General features: G+C 43.2%; 2 protein-coding genes across 7 annotated transcripts in view; one reads left to right on the forward strand and one right to left on the reverse strand.

Annotated features, from left to right (window-relative positions):
• The first annotated feature begins 482 nt into the window (after positions 1–482).
• On the forward strand, positions 483–22,131 carry exoc3 (exocyst complex component 3). 2 transcript variants are annotated; one of them, XM_060906399.1, is made up of 13 exons: positions 483–629; positions 3,706–3,897; positions 4,244–4,463; positions 4,640–5,321; positions 12,705–12,822; positions 13,153–13,278; positions 13,369–13,469; positions 13,555–13,665; positions 13,772–13,913; positions 18,498–18,620; positions 18,720–18,881; positions 21,293–21,414; positions 21,499–22,131. In XM_060906399.1, exons 2-13 carry the CDS (start codon positions 3,727–3,729, stop codon positions 21,686–21,688), a joined length of 2,268 nt encoding a protein of 755 aa, XP_060762382.1. In that variant the 5' UTR covers positions 483–629; positions 3,706–3,726; the 3' UTR covers positions 21,689–22,131. The 2 variants fall into 2 exon arrangements, with proteins under 2 accessions (XP_060762382.1, XP_060762383.1); XM_060906400.1 differs by having other exon boundaries at positions 3,736–3,897.
• Positions 22,132–22,543: 412 nt separating this feature from the next.
• The window catches only part of zcchc2 (zinc finger, CCHC domain containing 2), an 89,084-nt gene continuing 84,458 nt past the window's right edge, over positions 22,544–27,169 (reverse strand). For 3 of the 5 annotated variants that reach the window (XM_060906398.1, XM_060906396.1, XM_060906395.1), the window contains 3 exons: positions 26,947–27,042; positions 25,696–26,721; positions 22,544–24,712 (listed from right to left, as the gene is read on the reverse strand). In XM_060906398.1, coding sequence (XP_060762381.1) covers positions 24,651–24,712; positions 25,696–26,721; positions 26,947–27,042 — 1,184 coding nt within the window. In that variant the 3' untranslated portion in view covers positions 22,544–24,650. Of the gene's footprint in view, positions 24,713–25,546; positions 26,722–26,946; positions 27,043–27,169 lie in introns of all 5 variants that reach the window. The other 2 variants (XM_060906397.1, XR_009651347.1) reach the window with 2 other exon arrangements.

Genomic DNA, 27,169 nt, shown 5'->3' on the forward strand with positions numbered 1-27,169 from the left:
GTGTGTTTTTTAAACCCAATAATTTATTCTAAAGAATGAAAACAGATCTTCATGGAACAATGAAATACATACATGCAGGTAATACAGGGATGCTTGTTGTATTATTGATGTGTCGTTCCCAAACGAGTCGGCTCTTTGATCCGGTTCTTTTAGTTGAACACATGTGCCACATGAGTCGAATACATGTGCCGTTTTCTGTTTGTTTTTTTAAGGCAATGTTTCAGCAGTTTAATGAAACAGACACAGCATTTCACATTTGTCGTGTCTTTTGTAATTATTTTGCATTTTGTAAAAACCTATTTAAATAATGTCATTTTGGTGATTAGAAGACAGAGTAAGACTTCATGAAACAACTTTAGCCTTAGTTAGGCAAAGAAGAACAAACAATTTTCATGAGCAAATGATAAAATTAATGTGTAATCTAGTTATAAAATATCAACTCAGGTAATTGCGCAAAACGAACGCAGACTTGACCTGCATGAAACACCGACTGTCAGCTGCTGTTGCTGGGCGGCGCATAGCAACCAGGAAGGTTGTGCACCAGCAGTAAGAGATGTTCTAGCTAATAATATTAAATTAATGCTTCCAGAAGCGTCGTATAGCTCATAAGGGACCTAATCAGTTCTTCGGTAAGTAATTTATATCAGGGTTTTATTTTGTCTTCCATAACAAGTGAATTAAATTGGTGTCAAGGAAGCGGCCGTTGTTTATCAAAAAAGGTTAGCTCTGGATAAGCCTACATAGGCCGTATTTTGTTAAATCCCGCCTTCTCTTTTGTGATTGGCTAGTTGTAGTTTTATCCTAACAATGATTGGATATTGTAACATAGATTGGATTATTGACCAATCCTAGAGTAGGAGGCGGGACTTGTTTGGGGCTCTGAATGAAGAAATAACGCTTGTTTGTGATAGCTTTAGCCACCCAGTTTGTTTATTTTGACTCCACTGGTGTGCCAAGTTAAATTTAACTCTTTTTCTCCCCAGTTTATTTTAACCAGTAAAGAAATCTAGCTTGTATTTACTAATTAGCTCGGTTAGACGGTGTAACTGGTAGCTAACGTGCAAAATGGTGGCCCCATAGAGGAGTAATATTATTATTAGTGTCAAGGAATAATTATTATTATTATTATTCACAAAACAGCTGCAGTACAGAATGTGTACAACATAAAATGTGTATACAAAATTAAAAGAAGTTGTATGTTTTACAGCTTAAATGTTGCCCTTGTGTTGTATACAGTAGTAAGCAGATTATTGTTTTAAGGCTTATTGTCAAATTTGAACTTTTTTTCATACAAACTTTTGTTATAGATTTCTATTTTATGACTCCTATATTATCGAGTCAGCATAAAAACATTTTAGAGTTCCAAACTTTTTTTTTTCCAGCATAAAATTAAATGTTACAGGAAAAAAAAAAGTTTGCATCTGAGTGGCATATTCCATAAGAGAGCACTTTCCAGATTAAAAAAGAAAACATAATGAAGGCTGCTGGGTTTTGGTGCAAAATGAAGACACGAGTGACCGTCAAAGTGTCCAGAAGAACTGTGTCTGGTTCTGTAAGATGCTCAGTAAAACCTACAGATCATTTCCGCATAAAACTGCACTCGCTGGACCTCAGACTAATATATATATATTTTTTTAAGCAAAGGGTCGTCTCACACCAAATATCGACTTTGTTTCAATGAAACGTTTCATTTCATAATTTTTTTAATAATTTTTTATCAACAGCATTTTTTTTACATGTGTCTAAGTCTTTTGCACAGTCCTGTACGTCCCTGACTCGGTCCAGATCCACTGTGGACACCACACTTCCCTCCGTATTTATAACCTCATACACAAAACCCCTGCTGAATTTTAAAGATTTATAAGTTTACAATAAGAAATGTACGGAAGCCCGTTAACGCCACTTCAAACTATGAGAACGTATCTCATAATTATACGATGCTGTGTCATAGACTTTATGACTTATGTCATAAAAATGAGAACATTTTCTCAAATTCATGACTTAATCTCCTTTTTATGAGTCTATCATGATTGAGAGGATCCTCTTTTTCTTCTTAATATGAGAGAGTCAATCATAATTATGAGAAACTTAATATTTAATTATAAGAAGGTACTGTCATAATTATGACATAATAATGAGAACATTTTCTCAAAATCAGGACTTAATCTCCTTTTTAAGAGATTGAATATTCTTATTCTTCTAACATATTTTTTTAGGACGTGATTTCTCCTTCAGGTTTCAACCAATCATCACCAAATTCCGCATGAAGAATCCCTCCGGGCTGAGTTACGTTGCTGTGACTTTTGGTGCTGATCTGGATCACTGAACCGGAATGATCCATGAAAAATGGGATTTTTTCAATCAGTTATAACTGTCAATTTTCAAGAGGGTTTTTTTTTTTTCAGTCAGTTTTTTTTTTTCAGGGTGGCAGGGCACAACTTTCTCTTGACCTTCAGTTGATGGTCAGCTAGCGCAAATTACTGTGGCTTTAGTCACAGTCTCTCTCTCTAGTTGCTGTTGATGTTATTGCTAATAATAATACAATTGAAAATCATAGTTATGAGATACCGAGTCATAATTGGGAGTCATAATTATGAGAAACTGTCATTTTCAGCATTATTATGAGACAAAAACTCATTCTCATCTCATTATCTCAAGCCGCTTTATCCTTCTACAGGGTCGCAGGCAAGCTGGAGCCTATCCCAGCTGACTACGAGCGAAAGGCGGGGTACACCCTGGACAAGTTGCCAGGTCATCACAGGGCTGCACATAGACACAGACAACCATTCACACTCACATTCACACCTACGGTCAATTTAGAGTCACCAGTTAACCTAACCTGCATGTCTTTGGACTGTGGGGGAAACCGGAGCACCCGGAGGAAACCCACGCGGACACGGGGAGAACATGCAAACTCCGCACAGAAAGGCCCTCACCGGCCACGGGGCTCAAACCCGGACCTTCTTGCTGTGAGGCGACAGCGCTAACCACTACACCACCGTGCCGCCTGAGACAGAAACTATTATTATTATTATTATTATTAATCAGGTACTAAGTCATTATTATGAAAAAGTTTCTCATTATTATGGTGGCAGAAACAGGCTTCCTTATGAAAAAGACATAACTGATTATCATCATTATCTAAATCACCGTCTCTCATCACCTGACGTAAAAGTCACGCTCAGCATTTACACTCAATCCTCGACGTCGTTTCTTCACTCCACTAACCATCAATCAGGAAATAATCACTGATTCACTCGCTTCTCTTCTGTTCTGTTCTGTTAACGGCCTGATCCGCAGTGATCTGTGTGCACACTTTTCTCTGTTTTGATAATGATGATGATGATGTGATGGTGCAGGAGCGTTGCAGCCATTTTGATGATTATAAACTGAATCAGTTCGGCTTCCGTCTTCCTCTGGAGTGTGTAACTCTCTAAAAACCTGATTAATTTATGTAAGTTTTAGATGACTTTTGAAATAGACATCGTTTACACCAAAGACTGGTTGTATTGGGTTTTATAGAAAGCTGTCCATCCTTTATCTAGTTATAGAAATATTTACGCAGCATCTTCTTATTGATAATGACTGAATAAAAACGTTGAGGATTATTAAACCTTGTAGCTCACGAGATGATGCGGCTGTGCCGGCTTTCCTGTGTCTGTGCAGCATCAGATCCTACAAATGATCTTTCTTTCCTTAAATCAGTCCAACACGTTGTCTGGGGTGATGTTTCAGTGTTTCGCCGTCATAGTGATGGAGGAGACGAACAGAGAGGCCGTAGCTACGGCCGTGCAGAGGGTGGCCGGGATGCTGCAGCGCTCCGACCAGCTGGACAAAGTGGAGCAGTACAGACGCAGAGAGGCGCGTAAGAAGGCGTCTGTAGAGGCCAGACTCAAGGTACCGGCGTTTATCTTTGTCCTACGTGCCGTGCTTTGCATAAGTATTCACCCCGCTTTGAAAATTTTCCACAATGCCAGAAGCCTTGCAAGTGAACACCAAGAAATAATGTCTGATTTCTTTGCTTAATTAATCTCCGTGTCCTAATAAAAGTATTTTAAACTTTTTCAACATTTTGTGTAAATTAAATGCTCAAAATCCCAATCCTTTCAACTTCCAGGTTGTGGAAAAGATCAAGGAAGACTTAAGATATGCACCGAAAAACCCTGCAATTTTGTGTGTTGTAGTGTCACATAGTGCTGCTATGCATCACATTGAGAAGTCGTCCTTTTCCTTCCTCTCGCAGGCCGCCATCCAGTCTCAGCTGGACGGAGTACGTACAGGCCTCACGCAGCTGCACAACGCTCTGTGTGACGTCAAGGACATCCAGAACTCGCTGGCTGACGTCAGTAAGGACTGGAGGCAGAGCATCAACACCATCGAGAACCTGAAGGACGTCAAGGAGGCCGTGGTGCAGCACAGTCAGCTAGCGTCCGCAGTGGAGAACCTCAAGAACATCTTCTCAGGTGAAACCGAGCTCACGTTTTTTTTTTATTTTATTTTAAAATTCTCCAGATTCTTTCGAATAACGTCATGTTCATAAATGTGCAACTCGGACAGATCTGGAGAAGCTCAGTTTAGTGGAAATGATTAGCGGCTTTCTTGTTAATTGTGATGTGATGTGATGTAATCTGTACGTTAGTGCCAGAGATCGTGCAGGAGACACGTGAGCTGATTGAACGTGGCGAGCTGCTGCAGGCGCACCGTCGGCTCATGGATCTCGAGTGCACGCGTGACAACCTGCTGTACGAGCAGCACCGGCTGGACAGCAGGAGCGCGCCCGAGCCGGGTCTCATCGGAGCCTACTTCGGCGAGGTTCAGGGTCTCTCTGATGAGCTCGCCAAGCAGCTGTGGCTGGTCCTGCAGCGTGCTCTGGTCACCGTCCGGCGCGACCCGACCATGCTGGTGTCAGCGGTGCGCATCATCGAGCGTGAGGAGAGGGTGGACCGCCGCATGCTGGAGCGCAACCGGCAGACCTCCTTCCTCCCTCCGGGACGGCCCAAGCGCTGGAAGAACCGCATGAGCGAGGTGCTCGAGGGCACGGTGAGCGGGCGCATAGAGAGCGCGCAGGCCGAGACGCGACAGTCCGACAAGATGTGGTTAGTGCGCCTGCTGGAGATCACGCGCCGCTACGTGCTGGACGACCTCCTCATCGTCAAGAACCTGGTGGTGCAGTGCTTCCCGCCGCACTACGACACGTTCCACCTGTTCCTGGACCTCTACCACAGAGCCGTATCCGCGCGCGTCCAGGAGCTCGCCGACGACGAACTGGAGCCCAACGAGATCGTGTCTCTGCTCACCTGGGTGCTCAACACATACAAAAGGTGAATACTATTGGCACCCTTAGCCGTTCTTCAGCTAATAAAAAAAACTAGATAGAGCCTGTGACTAAAGTCACAGTAATTTGCGCTAGCTGTTACAAACCGGGACGTCTGGTCACCGTGCCGGTCAGGGATGGGTGGAGACAAATGTACGTGCAGAAGATATTTATTAAGAAATGTGCAAACAGTCTAAACCGGCATCAGAAACGAGCAGTCGGTCGGGCGAGGCACAAGCAAAATATCGTAGGCACAGACAAGTGGAATTGAAGGACGAGGAACTAGGAATTCGGAAACCAGGAAATCAAAACGACGCATGGCTCATTAATGTGCCTAAACAACTCGATACTTCACAACATGAGTTAGTCTTTGGTGTCCTTGTATATGTGCGCTGATTACACCTTAATCCAGTGCCGGTGTGAGTCATTAGCGGCGAGCGCACGTGAATCAGTTAGCAGCACGCACCATCCAGAGCCAGCCAACGTACGCGGTTGTGACGGTACCCTATAGATCCGGAACCCTAAGAGATAGAGAATGCTGCTTAGTGAGGAAAAGTTGCGCCCTGCCGCCCTAAACAAAATAAAAAAAACTGATTGAAAAAAATTATGAAAATTGACAGAGTTATAAGTGATTGAAAAAAAGCCTGTTTTTATTCCCCGCTGGCCAAAAGGCCCGAAGGGGGATTATGTCGTGGTGATGTCCATCTGTCCGTCCCGGGAAGGGTACTCGCTTTCTGAAATCAACTCCTCCCACGATTTTTGGAGGAATTTCATGAAACTTGACAGCATTCTTTGTTCTCTGTCGGTAATGCGCATATTGTAATTTCATTCAATTCAGTTGTATTTTTCCAGAGTTATGGCCCTTCAGAAGAAAGAAAGAAGAAACCTTTATTCGTCACATGCACACTTCAAGCACAGTGAAATTCATCCTCTGCATTTAACCCATCTGAAGCGGTGAACACACGCGCACACACTCAGAGCAGTGGGCAGCCACACCAGAGCGCCTGGGGAGCAGTCAGGGGTTCGGTACCTCGCTCAAAGGCACCTCAGCCCAAGGCCGCCCTATGTTAACCTAACTGCATGTCTTTGGACTGTGGGGGAAACCGGAGCACCCGGAGGAAACCCACGCAGACACAGGGAGAACATGCAAACTCCACACAGAAAGGCCCTCACCAGCTGCTGGGTTCGAACCCAGAACCTTCTTGCTGTGAGGCGACCGTGCTAACCACTACACCACCGTGCAATTTGAGGGTGTCTTAAGCACTTATAGCATAGATATAGTTGCCAGCAGGGGATATCGTGCTCTCAGAGCACTCTTGTTCATGGATCGTTCCAGATCAGTGATCCAGATCAGTACCAAAAGTCATAGCAATGTAATTCAGCCCAGACGTATTCTTCATGTGAAATTTGATGATTGGTTGAAAACTGAGGGAGAATTAGCCAACAAAAAAAAACATTAGGAGAATAATAATAATAACTAGATAGAAACTGTGACTAAAGTCACAGTGATTTGCGCTAGCTCTCAAAACCAGGACGCCTGGTCACCATATCCTATAGATCCAGAACGGTAAGCGAGAGAGAATGACGCTTAGTGAGGAAAAAATCCTGTTTTTCATGGATCATTCCGGTTCAGTGATCCAGATCAGCACCAAAAGTCATAGGAACGTAATTCAGCCCAGAGTTGAAAAATTTTATAATAATGAGGAATAAAGAGGAATAAAACACTGTCAGGACCTGCTGCTTTAGGAGAAGAATAAACTCACCACACTGTTGATATATTTTCAACTTTCTGTTCTACAACGTGCTCGAGTGTCTTTTATTCCTGACATAATTCATCAATTTATAATCGCATCACTCAACTGGAGTCATGATGACACTTATCTGTAATATAACACACTGTTACACACACCCAGTGACAGGTGGCACCATTTTCTGTAGATCTTCTTCAGTTGTAAGGCTTATTTATCTTCCAGCACCTGTGTGCATTGTTCAGGGACGATCAGGTTGTGGCCTGCTGATAAACGCATCTGTGGATTAAATCCTGTCGGGTGCTTTTATATTTAACTAGCGCATCTGTTTTCAGGTGCGGATTACGGGCTATAAACGGCACAGATCCTGCTCGTGTTCTCCTGGCTGTTTGCAGTATCTGCACAATTTTATTTTTCCTTTCAGAAATGTCTTCTTTCAATCAGACTTCAGTATTATGTACTGATAATCATCCGACTTTGTTTTTTGCGACATTTCTGGGCCGTGGTCAGAAGTCACGTCAGCGTTAAGCGTGTTCAGAGTCGGGTTACACAGCTGCTTAAGACCTGTCCGTACAGGTTATGCAAATTATATACCTCTGAGGTTGCCAGATTTTTCATGAACAGGCGTGTATGAGACGGTGTATAGCATCTAGACGTCTGCTTAAGCATTAGCCAAAAAAAAAAAATATCAGGGATAGAAAATAAGGACTGAAAAAGGAAAGTGGTGCTTTTGTTGTTGTTTGTTTGTTTGTTTTTTCCCCTTTATTGTTCAACATAATGCGTATGTAGTATAAAAACCGAATATGAATGAGCTCGAAAGCAGCATCATCTAATAATAATAAGAGCCTACGCATTACTAATGAGCAGTGCAAGCTGTAATCATCACATTAATCACTGCAAAAAAATAAAAAATTAATCCTCAACATTTGTTATAGACCATGTTTATTATATATTTAAAAAAAACCCTTTCATATTTTACATATTAATAGATGACTTATTTCCTTATTTAATTTATTACCTTTCCTTACATTCTCATATATACTGTGTGTGTGGGGTTTTTTTTTCATTATTTATTTATCCATTTCTTTTTTTGGTAGCCTTTATCTATAGGGGTGTTCACACGGCACATATTTGCATCGATGCTGCACCGATGTATTTTGTTGCGATATATCTTACACCGGTGTAAATTTTGTGGAGCGTTCACACGTCACAAACCTGCTTACTAGAGAGAAGCGTGTTAGCACCGGTGCAGCCCCACTTGCGTTCACACGGCAGTTTTTGCGACCGGGCTATACGATAGTAATAATGCGGAAATGAAATATGCGCATGCGTGAAAATGTACTTCCTTTTCCCGGTTGTCATGGCATCACCAAGCGCCGGGAAAACAACATGGATGAAGACACCAGTGTTGCCAGATACTGCTGACGTTTTCCAGCCCAAAATATGTCCAAATCCGCCAAAATGCACTTAAAACTGCCCAATCTGGCAACACGGGAAGACGCGCAATTCTGTTGTTGTTGATATTCGCCATTTGGAAGCGCAAAATACCAGGATGCAAATTACGCAATGCCCGTATGTAATCAACTCTCCTCACGCATAGCGAGTCTACCCCTGTAGCGTTCAGACGTCCCGTTTTATATTGGTGCTGCCCCGCAAACTAGCATTTACTCCGGAGGAAATTTCTTAAACCACCTCCCAAGCAGGGTTAGATTTGCACCGGTTTAAGCAGCTTTCAGGGGCTACACCGGTATAACTTTGTACCGTGTGAACGCTCTACCGGGGCAGCCCCGGTGCTACACCGGAGTAAAAGTTGCCGTGTGAACACCCCTTAAAGGAACAGTCCACCGTACTTCCATAATGAAATATGCTCTTATCTGAATTGAGACGAGCTGCTCCGTACCTCTCCGAGCTTTGCGCGACCTCCCAGTCAGTCAGACGCGCTGTCACTCCTGTTAGCAATGTAGCTAGGCTCATTATGGCCAATGGTATTTTTTGGGGCTGTAGTTAGATGCGACCAAACTCTTCCGCGTTTTTCCTGTTTACATAGGTTTATATGACCAGTGACATGAAACAAGTTCAGTTACACAAATTGAAACGTAGCGATTTTCTATGCTATGGAAAGTCCGCACTATAATGACAGGCGTACTAACACCTTCTGCGCGCTTCTGCAGCGCATTGATATCTGAGCTCCGTATCAATGCGCTGCCGAAGCGCGCAGAAGGTGTTAGTACGCCTGTCATTATAGTGCGCACTTTCCATAGCATAGAAAATCGCTACGTTTCAATTTGTGTAACTGAACTTGTTTCATGTCACTGGTCATATAAACCTATGTAAACAGGAAAAACGCGGAAGAGTTTGGTCGCATCTAACTACAGCCCCAAAAAATACCATTGGCCATGCTGAGCCTAGCTACATTGCTAACAGGAGTGACAGCGCGTCTGACTGCGTCTGACTGACTGGGAGGTCGTGCAAAGCTCGGAGAGGTACGGAGCAGCTCGTCTCAATTCAGATAAGAGCATATTTCATTATGGAAGTACGGTGGACTGTTCCTTTAAGGGAAGTTCATTCCTGTTTCCAGGCTCGCATCAGCACCTGTTCTTTACATTGCTCTTTTTCTTTCTTCTATTATTTCTTGTATAATTGTAATTTGTTATTCTGTGCTGTAAAATCATGAAAGCAAAGTTTGTTCAAAACAGGCTTGTGGTACTCGAGTCCAGGACTCGTGCCCTGATTTTAAGGACTCGTGACTTGACTTGGACTCGAGCACTGAGGACTCGTGCATTAAGTCGTTCATTCGGACTCGTAAATTGGAGACGAGGACTCTGATTTATTTTTTTTTTTTTGTAACATGCCGTAATAATTTGGCAGAAGATATTTACATCAGCATTTTGAAATGCACACAAATGCCAACAGAACAACAAACCAAATCCATGTTCCCTTTTTGAGCTGCATCGCGTTTGTGTCACACACGTGTTTTTGAATTGCACGCAAGTGCATTTGTGACAATAAAGCACGTTGGAGTGTTATGTTTGTGAGAGTGTTATGTTTTTGGCATGGATGCTGAACCAGCCTTTTCCTAAATACTCCTGAAAGATATTTTTTTGTGTGTGTGAATTTGTTGTAGACTATGGTATGGGACATCCATCTTCACACTACTCAAAGCTATCAGTGGGTTTGGGGTTAGAGCCAGCATAACTGCAGGGTCTGTTCCATCCCTACACTCCGTTACTACTGGCCCCTCCTGCCCAGCTCAAGACTGCTGTCTGTCCTGGTTCCCCGTAGGTAGAACGACCTTCACGTTGAGATCTGAACTGCCGACCCCCTGACCACCTTCAGGCGCAGACTGACTGACTTCCTTGCCTACTGTGTAACTGTGTTTCGGTTGAGACCAACCCGGGCTGTGTGTGGTCTCGCCTGGGGTTAGTGGTTTTGAGTTCTGTATCTAGTTGTACTTTATATGGTTGGTTTGTTTCCTTGGCTGGTTGAGTATTGGTACTTCGACAGAATATTACATGAGGTATTGCTGTCACTGGTTCAGCTGGTACCAGAACTTTCTTGTCTAGAAGTTCAGCACTTAGTGTACCTGACTTTTACACTCCTTGTACGTCGTTCTGGATAAAAGCATCTGCTAAATCCCATGTAATACAGTGGGGCAAAAAAGTATTTAGTCAGCCACCAATTGTGCAAGTTCTCCCACTTAAAAAGATGAGAGAGGCCTGTAATTTTCATCATAGGTACACTTCAACTATGAGAGACAAAATGAGAAAAAAAAATCCAGAAAATCACATTGTCTGATTTTTAAAGAATTTATTTGCAAATTATGGTGGAAAATAAGTATTTGGTCAATAACAAAAGTTCATCTCAATGCTTTGTTATATACCCTTTGTTGGCAATGACAGAGGTCAATCGTTTTCTGTAAGTCTTCACAAGGTTTTCACACACTGTTGCTGGTATTTTGGCCCATTCCTCCATGCAGATCTCCTCTAGAGCAGTGATGTTTTGGGGCTGTCGCTGGGCAACACGGACTTTCAACTCCCTCCAAAGATTTTCTATGGGGTTGAGATCTGGAGACTGGCTAGGCCACTCCAGGACCTTGAAATGCTTCTTACGAAGCCACTCCTTCGTTGCCCGGGCGATGTGTTTGGGATCACTGTCATGCTGAAAGACCCAGCCACGTTTCATCTTCAATGCCCTTGCTGATGGAAGGAGGTTTTCACTCAAAATCTCACGATACATGGCCCCATTCATTCTTTCCTTTACACGGATCAGTCGTCCTGGTCCCTTTGCAGAAAAACAGCCCCAAAGCATGATGTTTCCACCCCCATGCTTCACAGTAGGTATGGTGTTCTTTGGATGCAACTCAGCATTCTTTTCTCCTCTAAACACGACAAGTTGAGTTTTTACCGACAAGTTGAGTTTTTAACAAAAAGTTCTATTTTGGTTTCATCTGACCGCATGACATTCCCCCAATCCTCTTCTGGATCATCCAAATGCTGTCTAGCAAACTTCAGACGGGCCTGGACATGTACTGGCTTAAGCAGGGGGGCACGTCTGGCACTGCAGGATTTGAGTCCCTGGTGGCGTAGTGTGTTACTGATGGTAGCCTTTGTTACTTTGGTCCCAGCTCTCTGCAGGTCATTCACTAGGTCCCCCCGTGTGGTTCTGGGATTTTTGCTCACCGTTCTTGTGATCATTTTGACCCCACGGGGTGAGATCTTGTGTGGAGCCCCAGATCGAGGGAGATTATCAGTGGTCTTGTATGTCTTCTATTTTCTAATAATTGCTCCCACAGTTGATTTCTTCACACCAAGCTGCTTACCTATTGCAGATTCAGTCTTCCCAGCCTGGTGCAGGACTACAATTTTGTTTCTGGTGTCCTTTGACAGCTCTTTGGTCTTGGCCATAGTGGAGTTTGGAGTGTGACTGTTTGAGGTTGTGGACAGGTGTCTTTTATACTGATAATGAGTTCAAACAGGTGCCATTAATACAGGTAACGAGTGGAGGACAGAGAAGCCTCTTAAAGAAGAAGTTACAGGTCTGTGAGAGCCAGAAATCTTGCTTGTTTGTAGGTGACCAAATACTTATTTTACTGAGGAATTTACCAATTAATTCATTAAAAATCCTACAATGTGATTTCCTGGATTCTTTCCCCCCATTCTGTCTCTCATAGTTGAAGTGTACCTATGATGAAAATTACAGACCTCTCTCATCTTTTTAAGTGGGAGAACTTGCACAATTGGTGACTGACTAAATACTTTTTTGCCCCACTGTGTGTGTGTGAGACAGCTGTGTCATTTGTGTCAGACTCAATTCGACTTGAAATTTTCTTTAATGACTTGGGCTTGAACACTAGGGACTCGAGACTGGACTCGGACTTGAGGTTTAGTGACTCGACGACAATGCTGGTTCAAAGTTAATTGAACAAAATGGCTTCCAGGATCATTCTTCAGAAACTCATAATATAAAATAGTACTCGATCCAGCACAACCTACTGTATTATTTTGACTTTTTTTAAAAAAATATAACACTATGTGAAGGTTTGCATCAATTTGTCGTACGCTTCTGCGTCTTTCCCTTGAGTCTGCTTGCTGTGACGGTTGATGCATGTCTCAGAGCGTTTGTGTGTTTTGTTTGTATTTCAGTGTGGAGATGATGGGCCATCCAGATCTGTCCCCCGAGTGTGACGCCAAGCAGTTGGAGCCTCTGCTGCCCGAGGATGTGGTGAACAAGCTGCTCAGCCAATACCTGGCCACCTTCACTGTGAGTTTATTTTTCTGTTTTGCATTACATTGTTGTCGTTTTTTTTTATAGCAACGACGTACACAGGGACTCGTATAGTGGATGCTCATATAACCACGATATAAAAAAAACACAGTTTTTGTTTTTTTGGTCTTAAATTTGAGAGAGAAAACGAGAGGTTGGTGAAGGAATGAACATTTATAGCTGCTATAACCTGAAAAAAGTGATATTTTATGTTGTACATAAAAATGTAACTAGAAATGGATAAAAAGTGCACTTTAAAAAAAAAAACCATTTAGTTGGAGGATGAAGGGCTGCTTCTAATACACCGCTATACCTCCGTGTTAACAGTCTAACATCACAGGCTGGCTGCGGAAAGCTCTGGAAACCGATAAGAAGGACTGGCAGAAAGAGACGGAGCCCGAGGCAGATCAGGACGGCTACTACCAGACCACCCTACCTGCCATCGTCTTCCAGGTACACACACCTCCAAGCTCTTCTTCCGGCTTTACCGGAGGGTTCGAATCTCACCTGCGTCTTTGTACTTGTCCTTCTGTCTCGCATCAGATGTTCGAACAGAACCTGCAGGTGGCGGCTCAGATCAACGAGACGTTTAAAGAGCAGGTCTTGACGCGCTGTCTCAGGCAGATGAACTCCTTCCTTGTCAGGTCAGAGGTCATGCCGCAGCAAGAATTCCTTTACATTTCCTGCTGTCTTCTGAAACGCCATGTCTCATCTCGCTGTGCGTTTCAGGTACCGGGACGAGGCCATCGCTTACAAGGAGGAGCACTTGAAAGATCGTCAGCTTCCACAGTGCTACGTCCAGTACATGATCGCTATCATTAATAACTGCCAGACGTTTAGGTACTCGTTGGTTTTGTTAACGCCGAGAATCCATATGAGCATGCAGATTGGACATTCTGGCATCTTTTTGATCTTGACGATGATGTATTTTCATTCTTTCGTTCAGGGAGTCGATAAATAGTCTGAAACGGAAATACTCGCAGGCGACGGAGCCCAACCAGAACGACGCAGCCATCGAAAAAACCCTGAACGACGTGGCGAAGGAGGGTTGCCAGTTCTTATTAGATGAAGTTTTCCTGGATTTGGAGGTAAGGCAGGCTGCTGTTTGTTGTGGGCGTGGCCTGTCTAGCTTATCCTGAATAAATTAGATAAAATAGTAAACTCTTACTACTGAAAAACAGAGCTCAAGGCACGGTTGAGAACGTGCTTTCTGAATTAAGGCGACTCATTTTAGATTTTTTGGATCACAGATCTGCCGATGGCAGTTAAATACTACCGCTAGAAAAATAAAAAGGCTGTGCGTATTTTTTTATTTTAACCACCAAAACGTACAAAAAGAAACGTAAAAAAAAAGTCACATTTTTCTTGTAACAGCACTGTACTAGGTCATATTTCTTTAAGAAAAAAGTATTAGAATCGCAAATACAAACGACAATGTGTGTTGTATATATCCACTTCAGCCGAAAACGAAACTATTTACGACATCCAAGTGAATACTCAATGTTTTTATGGTATTTACGACCGCTTTGCGACAGTGTCGACCTCGTGCTGACCATGGCTGACGCTGACAGCATGGATTCCGAGCTATCGCCTCAACCGTACGTAAGCATAAAGCGTGGTAAAGAAAAGTCTTTTCACCGTCTCACTAACCAAAACGTGGGCGATTTCGTCTCTCAAGCGTTGAAAGTAAACAATGAAAAGATCAAAACGATCTTTGGTTCTCAGAAAGGTGGTGGTGATGTAACAAGCGCGATGCCGAATATGCCTGCCGTAATGTTAGTTCGCGATTTTGGTTGCAAGTATGTGACTGTGGAATTAGAAGAGGATGGTGCCGCAGAGAGTCGTATCGAATCAAGTAGCACGAACGGATCAGCCTTCAATGTGCTCATGAGAGCTCAACGGTCATATGACCACATATACCTTCGGAGAAGTAAATACTGGAATTCTAGTCCGTGTTATAAACTTATACACAAGAACACACACACACAATATATATAGTCAAAGTAACCAAATAAATGATTTCTGAGTATGTTTTAAAATTTGAAATACTGTATATGAAATCAGTATTAAAAGATGGAAGTGGAAGAAGTCTTTTCTTTCGTATTTTAAATGTTTGTGACAAGTATATAACTGAAGTCAATGTCTTGCATTTAAACTATATATATATATATATATATATATATATATATATATATATATATATAATATATTTGTGTGTGTGTGTGTAAAGTGTGTCTCTTGAATTTAAATTATTTTATCATCTTAATCCGACACTGAAATTTTGCCATGCAAAAAAAAAAAAAAAATTGGACAAGGACACTTTATTTCGACCGACATCAAAAATATGTTGAAAAAAAATCCGTGAACCTAAAGATAAAAAATGTACGGAAGAGCGATAGTTCCACTAGGAAATACATATATATTTTTTTAATTTCTGAGAAAAAAAGTCGAAATTTTCGAGAAAAAAAGTCAGAAATCTGTAGAAGGCGGGCTTCCATACGGAAGTGACAGTCACTCGCGGCCGGTAGACATGAATGGCTGAGACCAGAGCCATGGAATTCAGAGTTGTGACAACCGGGGTACAGGAAGTCGGTTGGTGATGTGATTCACGTAGATTCAAATACTTCTAGGCAGCGGCTTTCTGTTTGCTAGAGACTAACACAGAACCACTACATAACAAGCAAAGATTAAGTAGAAACGAATTACATTTACCTTTACCGCACTCTGTGTTCTACGGCCACTTCCTGGAACTAGACACATAGATTGCCATTGACATAGTTCCACTAGTTCCAGGAAGTGGCCGTAGAACACAGAGTGCGGTAAAGGTAAATGTAATTCGTTTCTACTTAATCTTTGCTTGTTATGTAGTGGTTCTGTGTTAGTCTCTAGCAAACAGAAAGCCGCTGCCTAGAAGTATTTGACAGAGATGTGATTTTTCCGCGAATTCGCGGAATTCCACTTTTTTCACCTCAAAACTTGAAAAAAAATGCTTCCGATTTTTCCCTCAAATCCACATTCGTATCCTATTCGTTCCGACTTTGTTTGAAAGATGGCAGCCTCGGATTTGCATCTTTACGCCTCGATCACGGAGGCTGCCATCTTTCAACTCTTTGTTTGAAGCAAGCGCGTTCATTGGTTGTTACAGAGCGATGGGCCAATCATGTACCTCGTTTCATCTCATTGACGTAATTGCGTCATTTACGCAATTCCGTCATTGAGATGAAACGAGGTACGTGATTGGCCCATCGCTCTGTAACAACCAATGAACGCGCTTGTTAGATAGCTGTACGTAAGCTCGCTTCAAACAGAGTTGAAAGATGGCAGCCTCCGTGATCGAGCGTAAAGATGCAAAGCGAGTGAGAGCGAGAGAGAGAGTGAGAGAGCGTGAGCGAGAGAGCGAGTGTGAGAGAGAGAGAGAGCGCGAGTGAGAGAGCGCGAGAGAGAGTGAGAGAGAGCGAGTGTGAGAGAGAGAGCGCGTGCGTGCGCGAGTGAGAGAGCGAGAGAGTGAGTGCGTGCGCGTGCGAGTGAGAGAGTGAGTGTGTGCGCGCGCATGAGTGAGTGAGAGAGTGAGCGAGAGTGTGTGTGTCAGAGTTGCATGTTGACCATTAAATTGGCTTGAATTTGTTAATCATGACAAGTTTTTTCTTGTGTGTTTGCTTGCCATTTTAGTACAATTTTTAAGTCAGAAAACCCCGAAACCCAGGAGCTTCAGGGGGCTTCCCCCCTTGTCCCCTCACCAGGGTGCTGCCATGGACCAGCTGGGGGCCTGTGGCCCCCAGACCCCCGGCTAAAATTTTCAGATAATTTCACCAGCCCCAAATCACATCCAATATTTGAATCTACGTGAATCACGTCACCAACCGACTTCCTGTACCCCGGTTGTCACAACTCTGAATTCCATGGCTCTGGTCTCAGCCATTCATGTCTGCCGGCCGCGAGTGACTGTCACTTCCGTATGGAAGCCCGCCTTCTACAGATTTCTGACTTTTTTTTTTTTCTCGAAAATTTCGACTTTTTTCTCAAATTCTGAGTTTTTTTTCTCAAGTTTCCAAATAAAATATAAAACCCTGGCCCTATTGCTCTGCTGTAAAAATGGGTGGCCTAACAGAAAAGATTAAATTTGTTGCATCGTTGTTCGTTAAATTAGTTTGCTATTCCACGAAATCGAGTCGTACGTGAGCCGATAGCCGACGAGGCGCATTATTTTATTCTATCCACAGTCACTAGATTTTGAGAAACAAAGCATTTATTATATTTTTTTGGCAAATTCGATGAATAAAAACTTTATACAAAACATCCAACAAAATAATTTATGTTTAGAATGTAACAAAAAAAAAAAAAGACGACAGGAGCAATTTGTGGAAAATGCTTAATAATAATTCTTGAAGAAAAATAAAAAAAAAAAAGTTCTTACCATCAAATACTTTTGTATTTTTAGAGTTTTGTTTTCAAATAGTTTTTATTTCGTCCTCGGTTGGTTTAGGAACACGCTCCACCATTTTGTTTTTCTCTACTCACGGTATATGAGCTGATTATCCTAGTAGCAGAGTAGCCAATCAGAGCGTGCGATTGCTCATATCCAGTGAATGTGGATAGAATAATAAATTGTTATACTTTGCGTGAATACAAACATATTAACAAATGTTGCGTTTCGCACTTCCAAGAAATGCTGTCATAGGAACACGATCAGCGATAGCCTGGTGTGATGTGATGTGATCCAATGCAGAGGAGTTAAAGGGCATATTCTGGACCAATTTTTTTTATATGAAAGTCTGTCCCTTTCCACACTCCTCCAGAAGGGTAATTTTGCGCAAGACCATCTTTCTACAGCAGAAAAAAATAAAATAACAAAACGCGTCTGGAAAAATCCCAAGGGAGTCTGGAGCCAGATTCGTGACGTCACCTGCGGAAGCGCCAGCAGGCTGCGCGAGCTTTGCATGGTTTCAGTGCACAGCCTGTGTAGACCAAGCGCTCCCATTTCTCTCTCATTGTCCGGTCTTTTGGGAAACGATGAGTACTAATCCCATCATGATTGGTGTTGCTACACCCTCCTACGATACATCTGTTAACCATTTTAATAATTACGCGATAACGTTGAAGAAATTTGCAGAAAACCACCAGGTCGTTTTCTCATAAACAAACCAGCGCTGACGTAGGATTCAGAAGGAGGCGTCCCGCACGTGACGTCACGAAAATCAATGTTTGCCGGGAAATCCAAATGCCGAGTTTTTTCAGAGGTGGACCAATTCGCCTCAAACGGCTTGATTTCAACTGAATTTTTCTGGTATTGCGCAAGGGAAAAAAATTGCGCAAAATGTTAGATATTTGACCAAAGTTTAATATAAAATAGGAGAATTACATTGATCTTGCTCCTGAATTTACCCGTGATATGCACTTTAATGTTCCTACCCCGAAGTTGATTATTTTTCTGTAACCGCGCATGCGAGTTTTATTCCTCGGACCGTACATCACAGCAGTTTGTCACCATCGTTTTAACCGATCCGTTTAATGTTTGATGCTGTTCAACATCCGTTCAAAAACAAGAAGTTTCGTCCTATTATCATTTATGATCAAAAAGATATCAACGGCAAAAAGTGTAGCTTGTCATGTGATGGAAAAACCCGGAAAAGTACTCACTTTATTTTCAAAGCATCTTCTTGTATGTTTAACAGAATCATCTGAACGAGCTGATGACCCGGAAGTGGTTGACAGGGTCTCATGCAGTGGACACCATCTGTGTGACGGTGGAGGATTACTTCAACGACTTCGCCAAAATTAAAAAGCCGTATAATCAGGTATCGGAGGCGTTTATCATTCTATGATTAGTACGCTTTTTGTTCTTTTATTCCTTCGGCTTAAGCTTTTAGAAAAAGTCCCAATCCGTGTATGTGTAGGAGATGACGACGGAGGCTCACCGGCGCGTGGTGGTGGAGTACCTGAAGGCCGTCATGCAGAAACGCATCACGTTTAAAAACGCAGACGAGAGGAAAGAGGGAGCGGAGAGGATGATCAAAGAGGCCGATCAGTTCAGCTTTCTGTTCAAAAAGCTCTCAGCCGTGAGTTTCCTCTTCCAGCCTGTGCTAGTTATCAGCTCGTAGGTGGCTCACTTGGAATGGAATGGAATCTATTATTCTATTCACAGTCACTGGATATGAGTAACCGCGCGCTCTGATTGGCTACTCTACTACTAGGCTATCAGCTCATATACCGTGAGTAGAGAAAAACAAAATGGCGGAGCGTGTTGCTGAACCAACCGAGGACGAAATAAAAACTAGACTTGAAAACAAAACCCCCAAAAATAGCAACAAAATATGGGATAAATGTATTTGATGGTAAGAACGTAGATTTATTTTTAAAGAATTATCGCATTTTCGACAAATTGCTCCTGTCATTCCGTCACTTTGTTTACATTCTAAGCGGAATTGATTTTGTCGGACGTTTTGTATAAAGTTTTAATTTATTGAATTTGCAAAAACTAAAAATGCTCCGTTTCTGAAAATCCAGTGAATGTGGATAGAATAAAAAAAGTTATTCCACTCAATCTCATCGTACATGGCTTATAGACAACTCAGTGCTACGCGCCTCGTTGCCTATCAGCTCATGTACGATTCGATTTCGTGGAATAACTGTTTATATATACTGCTCATAACCACTTATGTTAATTGCTTAAAATGTTAAAGGAACAGTCCACCGTACTTCCATAATGAAATATGCTCTTATCTGAATTGAGACGAGCTGCTCCGTACCTCTCCGAGCTTTGCGCGACCTCCCAGTCAGTCAGACGCGCTGTCACTCCTGTTAGCAATGTAGCTAGGCTCAGTATGGCCAATGGTATTTTTTGGGGCTGTAGTTAGATGCGACCAAACTCTTCCGCGTTTTTCCTGTTTACATAGGTTTATATGACCAGTGATATGAAACAAGTTCAGTTACACAAATTGAAACGTAGTGATTTTCTATGCTATGGAAAGTGCGCACTATGACAGGCGTACTAACACCTTCTGCGCGCTTCGGCAGCGCATTGATACGGAGCTCAGATATCAATGCGCTGCCGAAGCGCGCAGAAGGTGTTAGTACGCCTGTCATTATAGTGCGGACTTTCCATAGCATAGAAAATCGCTACGTTTCAATTTGTGTAACTGAACTTGTTTCATGTCACTGGTCATATAAACCTATGTAAACAGGAAAAACGCGGAAGAGTTTGGTCGCATCTAACTACAGCCCCAAAAAATACCATTGGCCATACTGAGCCTAGCTACATTGCTAACAGGAGTGACAGCGCGTCTGACTGACTGGGAGGTCGCGCAAAGCTCGGAGAGGTACGGAGCAGCTCGTCTCAATTCAGATAAGAGCATATTTCATTATGGAAGTACGGTGGACTGTTCCTTTAAGGTATTATCATGAGTCATAGTGCAAGTTGGTTAGTACCAGTTATACGGAATGCTTATAAAAGGTTGGAGTGACTTGTTATAAGGTGGTATATGCACTCGCTTTAATAGGAACTTGTTTTTCTGCATATCACGGTTGTAAAGAGTAATTATATGAGTTACTACACTACCGTTCAAAAGTTTGGGGTCACCCAGACAATTTTGTGTTTTCCATGAAAAGTCACACTTTTATTTAACACCATAAGTTGTAAAATGAATAGAAAATATAGTCAAGACATTTTTCTGGCCATTTTGAGCATTTAATCGACCCCACAAATGTGATGCTCCAGAAACTCAATCTGCTCAAAGGAAGGTCAGTTTTATAGCTTCTCTAAAGAGCTCAACTGTTTTCAGCTGTGCTAACATGATTGTACAAGGGTTTTCTAATCATCCATTAGCCTTCTGAGGCAATGAGCAAACACATTGTACCATTAGAACACTGGAGTGATAGTTGCTGGAAATGGGCCTCTATACACCTATGGAGATATTGCACCAAAAACCAGACATTTGCAGCTAGAATAGTCATTTACCACATTAGCAATGTATAGAGTGGATTTCTGATTAGTTTAAAGTGATCTTCATTGAAAAGAACAGTGCTTTTCTTTCAAAAATAAGGACATTTCAAAGTGACCCCAAACTTTTGAACGGTAGTGTATATCCTTCCTGGCAAAAAAGCTCAAACCAGTCTGTCCATGTTCTGATCTCTCTTATCAACAAGGCGTTTGTTTCCACTCATTCACTCAATGTTTTTCGCACCATTCTGTGTAAACTCTCGAGCCTGTTGTGTGTGAAAAGCTCAGGAGCGGTTTAGCATCAACACCCCTGCCACAGTGAAAGAAAGTCACACTTTGAGATCACAATTCTTTATTCTGATGCTTGAATGAAGTGAACATTAACTGAAGCTCTCGATTTGTATCTGCGTTGTGCTGCTGTCAACGGATTGGCTGATTAGAGAACTGCATCACACAGCAGGTGGATGTTCCTAATAAAAGTGGCCTGTGATTGGTTATAATGAGTTTTAACGCCAGTGTGACCGTTCTCAGGGAGACGACACGGACTGGCTGTGTGGCTCCATCTCTGCCATAGCGGAGGTGTTCAAACTGACCGACCCCACTCTTCTCTTCCTGGAGGTGTCCACGCTGGTCTCCAAATACCCAGATATCAGGTCAGCCTCAACTTCCTGTTTCACCTTCAGCAGGTCTATTGTGCGTGCACATGTTTGACTAAAATATGTGTGTGGGATTGCTAGGGAAGAGCACATCGTGGCCTTGCTGGCGGTTCGAGGCGATGCCAATCGTGACACACGCCAGATGATCATCGAGACGTTGAACCAGAGCAAACCATCCATCTCCCCCAACGCGCTGTCCCTCTTCAGAGAGATCACCGTGCCAACCATCACAGCCATGACGGCTATGGCGGTGCCGAAACTGCTCAAATAACCCACTAAGACCGGACCCTTGACCTGTTTGGCTTTAGACCTTAAGGAACTCATCATCATCAGGATGAGAAATGGCCTCATGCCACACGCAAAGAGAAACTGTTTTTTTTGTTGTTATTTTAAACACAAATTATGCTCCGCTTCCTTCCTGCTCGTGTCCCACAATACTGGATAATAATTTCGCCAGCAACCAAGAGTTTCTGTCCGGTCCGATCCCATCCTTTGGGAAAGAAATCATGCCACGGTTTTTCCAGGAGCTCTCTGTAATGCTCACACTTCCTGTTTACACGTGTGACTTGATTTCTTCACAGCTCGCGCTTCCTGATGTTCTGTTTCACGCAAACACTGAGTGCATGGACTCCACTGATGCTGTAAACAAGATTCACTGTAGAATACGTGGGGGGAAAAAAAAAATTTCAGATTAATAAAATTATGATCGCACTATTTCTAGATGTTTGTGTGAGTTATAAATAAATATATGCACAGCTGTTCTGGTGTCTATGGCAACTGTGAAACCTCCCTCAGGTGCTTGTTTTGCTCATGTAAACATTTATAAAAGTGGATCCCTGCTCTTATCCTATTGGTTGCTCTCCGCCTGATCCCGCCCCCAAGCTTGAGCTTGGTTAAATCGAACATTTGTACGCGATCAGTTCTCTGATGCAGCGTCTATCGGTTTCACTCAGCTAATCTTGATCTTGTTGACAAGAGAAAAAGGAAAAAAAAAATTTATGTAAAAGCATTCACCATAGACAAGCTGCCTGTACAGCACGTTGTTAAATTCTGCCCCCTAGTGGCCGCACAGTAAAACAGCAAAACTGATTTTTTTTTTCTCTCTCTCCAACATTTATTGCTAATAATTCAACAGAGAAAATGCTCCATTTGCTTAAAATGCAAATACGATCAGAGATAAATTGTAACCTCCATGTTAAATCAACATTTACATACGAAATACAATAAACAATCTGCGAGGCCTAAATAAAAACATACTTTTTTTTTCTCTTTTCTTTTTTTATATACAGTACAGCATCGTAAACCTTTTACACCTCTAAAAGATTTAACTAATACAGTTGGCAGGGTCCTGGGTTCATCCTCCAGACTCAAAACATGCAAACATAATAATTAACAATAATAATTATAATAAAGGTTTAGAAAGGCAATGCCTGGCATAAAAAAATGAAACCAACCGGCCAAACGTCTGCCAATCTGCAACAATTTAAAGGCCTCAGGTTCTCGGTCTGGTTCTACTGAACATCAAAAGGACATCCTGACTCTTAAATCAGTACAAAAACAAGCCAAATCTCTCCATAGAAAAAAAAAAATTTATTTCTGTGGCTTTGGCAATTTAAGATATGTTTTAAACGATCAACTTCGAGACTGAATAGTTGCACGACTTGCACAAACTAAGACTTTTGAAATTAAATCAAAACATCTTGTGGCAATCAGCACAAATATATATAAATATATATATATGCCACCTAATAATTAGAAAATAAGGTTTTAATAATAAGCAGGCAGGATCGTTTTGACATCCTCAAAAAGACAAAAATAAATCTTCACTGTGAGACATGGTCTCCTTTCCTCGCTCTCTGTAGCCACAACGTCCTCAAGAGAGTCTTTGTCATGTTTCTATTCATAAGGCTTGAAAGAGGCGACGCACACAAAAGACCTTGTTTTGAAATCAGAATGTGAGTGCAAGAGCGCGCGGTGGCGTGGTCCGGCTGCGGGTAAGTACCCCTCGCGGCAGAACAAAAAGTCAAGGTGGGGCGGAGCTGGAGCGGATCCAAACTCCTATCTGCACAGATTTGAACTGAAAGTCCAGGAGGTGGAGTCGGATCTCATCTGATCTGATCTGATCCGATCCTCCTACTCCTATCCAGGAGACAACTCAATGTGGTTCTGGTTCACTGTAGGTCATATTAGATTGGATTGGATCGGATCGGATCAGACCAGACTCGTCCTCCTCCTCCTGCACTTTTGTTTCTCCAGCAAGGACCATCTCACTCGCTGCGGGACATGCACTCGCATTGTGCTGCTGCTGCTGATAAAAAGTCTGTGTGAAGTTCAGCATAAAAATGCATGCGTCATGCATCGGTCACAGAGGCGCCCCCTGTTGGACGACCGTGGATCTGAATTAACGGCAGCGACTCTTATGCTGTAAATATCAGTGCACTTTGATACCTGGCGTGCACGCACACACACATACATACATCCACACACACACACACACACACACACACACAGGCTTCTGGAAAACAATACTATTAGTGCATAATGTCAGAACGGTTGGAACGGACGGCGTGAGAACGTTTTCACAGTACGACGTCTGACCTTAGTTACGCGTTTTACATTCAGAACACTCACATTGAAGAGTATGTATTCTTAACAAAAATCTTTTCCTTTAAAGAACCATAAAATAATAATAATAATAATAATAAAAAAAATCAAATAAATTCTTCCCAAATAAACAGGAACTAAACAAACTTCTTATCTCTTTAGCTGCAAGTATAAAAGATTCTCAAAGCCTGGCTTGGGCCTCGATAATAAAACATCTATTTCAAACAGAGGCTCAAGTTGAAGCTGAAGCGGCGACTCTCCTCTCTCTCGTTTTTCAGCTCAAACGTGAGGACTTCAGTGTCCACATGAACGCATCGTGGCTAAATGACAACATGGAAGCATTGCTCAAAATCTCAACCTGTTTCAAACGTCCTGAACCCAACCGTCGCCTTTGATGTCCATCATGACTTGATCTACACTGGGGACCTAAAGGGTCATGGATGGAGGTGGAGTCGTGTTTTGGAGCAGGTTCGTCCCAACAGTCTCACAAAAATCAGGACTTAAGCTTATAAAGGTGGCTAATACAAACACACGCACGCACGCACGCATCCCATCGATTTAACACACGAGCTCTTGTGTGTTTAATATAGAAACCGAGACAGAGCGTCTCCTTGGTCCTCGGCTCGCTGTCAATCAGCTTTGTCTAGTGTCTCAGACGAATGTGGGGCGACATACTTAAGCCGGAAGCCACCTGAAACACACACATATAACACAAGCACAAGACACACGGCTCAGAGGAGCAGCAACACATTTCACGCATTTTTTTTTTCTTCTTTTAAACATTGTGGTCATCAGATACGAAATGAACTGTGAACAGGTGAGAGTTAAAATTGTGCCCATGTCTTTGTTGCTTATTTGTATTCTGCTATAATTAAATAATATTTTTTAATTAATTAATACAAATGATTTAATTAATTAGTCCAACTTGATGGACTTTTTTTTTTCCTCCTCGACACTTTTTAAATTGACAGATCTGAGGAATCACGCAATATACATGGCAAAATATTTTTGGATTTTATTTTTAAATCAAAAATCGTTTCAGATTCCAGAAAACGTTTCGGAGCTTACGTTAATTAACAGGACGGCATATATATATATATTAATAAACAAATAAACAGTAACTCGTCTATTTTTATATCCAAATAAACCACAGCCCCGCCCACATGTTCTCTATTGGCTGCCGAGAACGAGGCTCGTGAATTGGGAGGTCAAGTTCACAGCGATAAAGTCAGAGCACAGTAAAAGCAGACAGAAATAAATTTTACGTCCCGACTGGTTTTTCTGTCGGGTGCGTTTTATTTGCGTTTGGTCTGATCACAGCTGAGAGAAAAAAAAAAAGCATTGTTTTCAGGTTGTATCGCCAGAGCAACAGATGCCACGATTGCAATGAGGTTTAGGCATGAGCTCTAAACATGTCTCCGCAACGCGTCTCTAGTAAAAGGACGTTTTCTTTAGAGCTGAGCACAAATGAAGCAAAGCGGCGGGCACAATTTTGTTGACAAATCAAGAGCGTACAAATACGTACATTACAATTTCATGACAAAAGAAATTTCTGGCTTATCCACAGGTACCGTGAGTCTTCAAATACTCAAAAACAAACAAAAACAAAAATAGATTACGGATACGATGTAGACTGCAGGGACTGTACTGGTCATCTCCTGGCACTGGCATTACCTGGCTGCCCGGCGTCCATGGACGGCTGCTTGCAGTCCTGCGCGTAGTGACCGCTCATGCCGCAGTTATAGCAGGACACGGTGCCGCTCTTCTTTATTCCTGCAGCACCGGGCATGGCGCCTACAGGAGGGAAGACAGGCGGGTAGAAGCGTCCGAACGGTGTGACCTGGGGCAGGGTGGCATAGCTGGGCTGTGTGGGCATCAGATGGTCCGAGTGGGCATGCAGGATCGCGCTGCTGGCGAAGGCGGCGCTCGGAGACGTGTGGGCGTAGAAGGGCAGTGGCGTCCCGTTCCCCTGATGACCCTGCGTAGGGAAGGTGGTGCTGCACAGCGACGGTGCCAGCTGGAAGAACGGCGCAGGTGGGCCGAACATCTGGCGAGCGGGATGCGCCGGCAGGAAGAAGCTGGCGGGAGACTGGTGGGCTCCGCAGGTACCACGACAGCCGCAGGCGTTGCAGCCTGCGGGTTGTGACTGCGCAGTGCTATTGATGTATGCTGCGTTCTCGTTTGGGGCAGGCATGCTAACAGGGGGCGGTAGAGGTGCAGAGCTGGGTATCTGAGCGGGCATGGTGCTAGCGAAACCGGAGGGGGTGTGTGAGCTCTGTGGCTGAGCACTGGCCTTGGCACACGGTTTCCCCGGTGCAGCAATGGTGCTGGGCGGAGCCTGAGGCTGAGCTGGCTCAGGGAACACAGGTGGCAGTGGGCACTGGGCGGAGTCTACAGGGACGGCCAGGCTGGGCCTCGTATCCTGTTTGCCCAGAGGGATTGTGATGGTGAGTTTGCTCTCTCCGGGTTTGCCTGCATCTCTGTGCGCGGTGCTGTACTGCAGGTCGTAGGGGAAGCACGAGGTCAGCGCCAACTCCACCACGGCTGAGGGGTGCGTCGGGACGTCTGCACCTGCACGCTCCGGTTCCGCCACCAGTGGGTTCACCATGGCAACCGCCTTCCTGCCCATGCCCTGCCCATGGGGGAGGCGGGGCACGTCGGCTGGCTCCAGGACGGAGTTATCCGACTGACTCTCTGTATCTAAACAGATGGAACACACACGCACAAAAAAAAACAAAAAAAACTAGTGCATGCAAACACTTCTTGATGTGACAGAACCCAAGGGATGTGGAAAGTTGTCATTTTTTTCTCCCCAAATCCCCTTATCTTACTCGTAGTAACAGATTAAGGCTCCTAGTCACAGCAGAACAGATGCTGGATGGTATGATGTGGTGTGCATCAGAGAGCGACAGTGTGTGAACTGACCTTGTGTTTCCAGGCTGCGCTGATGGTGGACGGGGCTCGACGGCACCGAGTTGGAGCTCTCTGAAGACGTGTCTCCATACGTGTCCCTGCCTGAAGCTTTGATAAAATGGTGCAAACACACACACCTCATCATTTAGCAACAGCCTCAGCAAGGTTACATTAGCATTTAGATAAAAGCAATTTGTCGACAGCCTCCAATGAAGGCCTACTTATTTGCTCAGTT

Source organism: Neoarius graeffei, chromosome 23 (genome assembly GCF_027579695.1).
Source record: "Neoarius graeffei isolate fNeoGra1 chromosome 23, fNeoGra1.pri, whole genome shotgun sequence".
In the NCBI taxonomy this organism is placed as follows: domain Eukaryota; kingdom Metazoa; phylum Chordata; class Actinopteri; order Siluriformes; family Ariidae; genus Neoarius; species Neoarius graeffei.

What these genes read in the sequence shown, in the direction of transcription:
- exoc3 (XM_060906399.1), top strand. Translation starts at nt 3,727, where the DNA reads ATGTTTCAGTGTTTCGCCGTCATAGTGATGGAGGAGACGAACAGAGAG. An exon ending in GTGCTCAACACATACAAAAG is followed by an intron (nt 5,322 to 12,704) that starts GTGAATACTATT and finishes TTTGTATTTCAG; the next exon opens with TGTGGAGATGATGGGCCATC. An exon ending in TTAAAAAGCCGTATAATCAG is followed by an intron (nt 18,621 to 18,719) that starts GTATCGGAGGCG and finishes GTGTATGTGTAG; the next exon opens with GAGATGACGACGGAGGCTCA.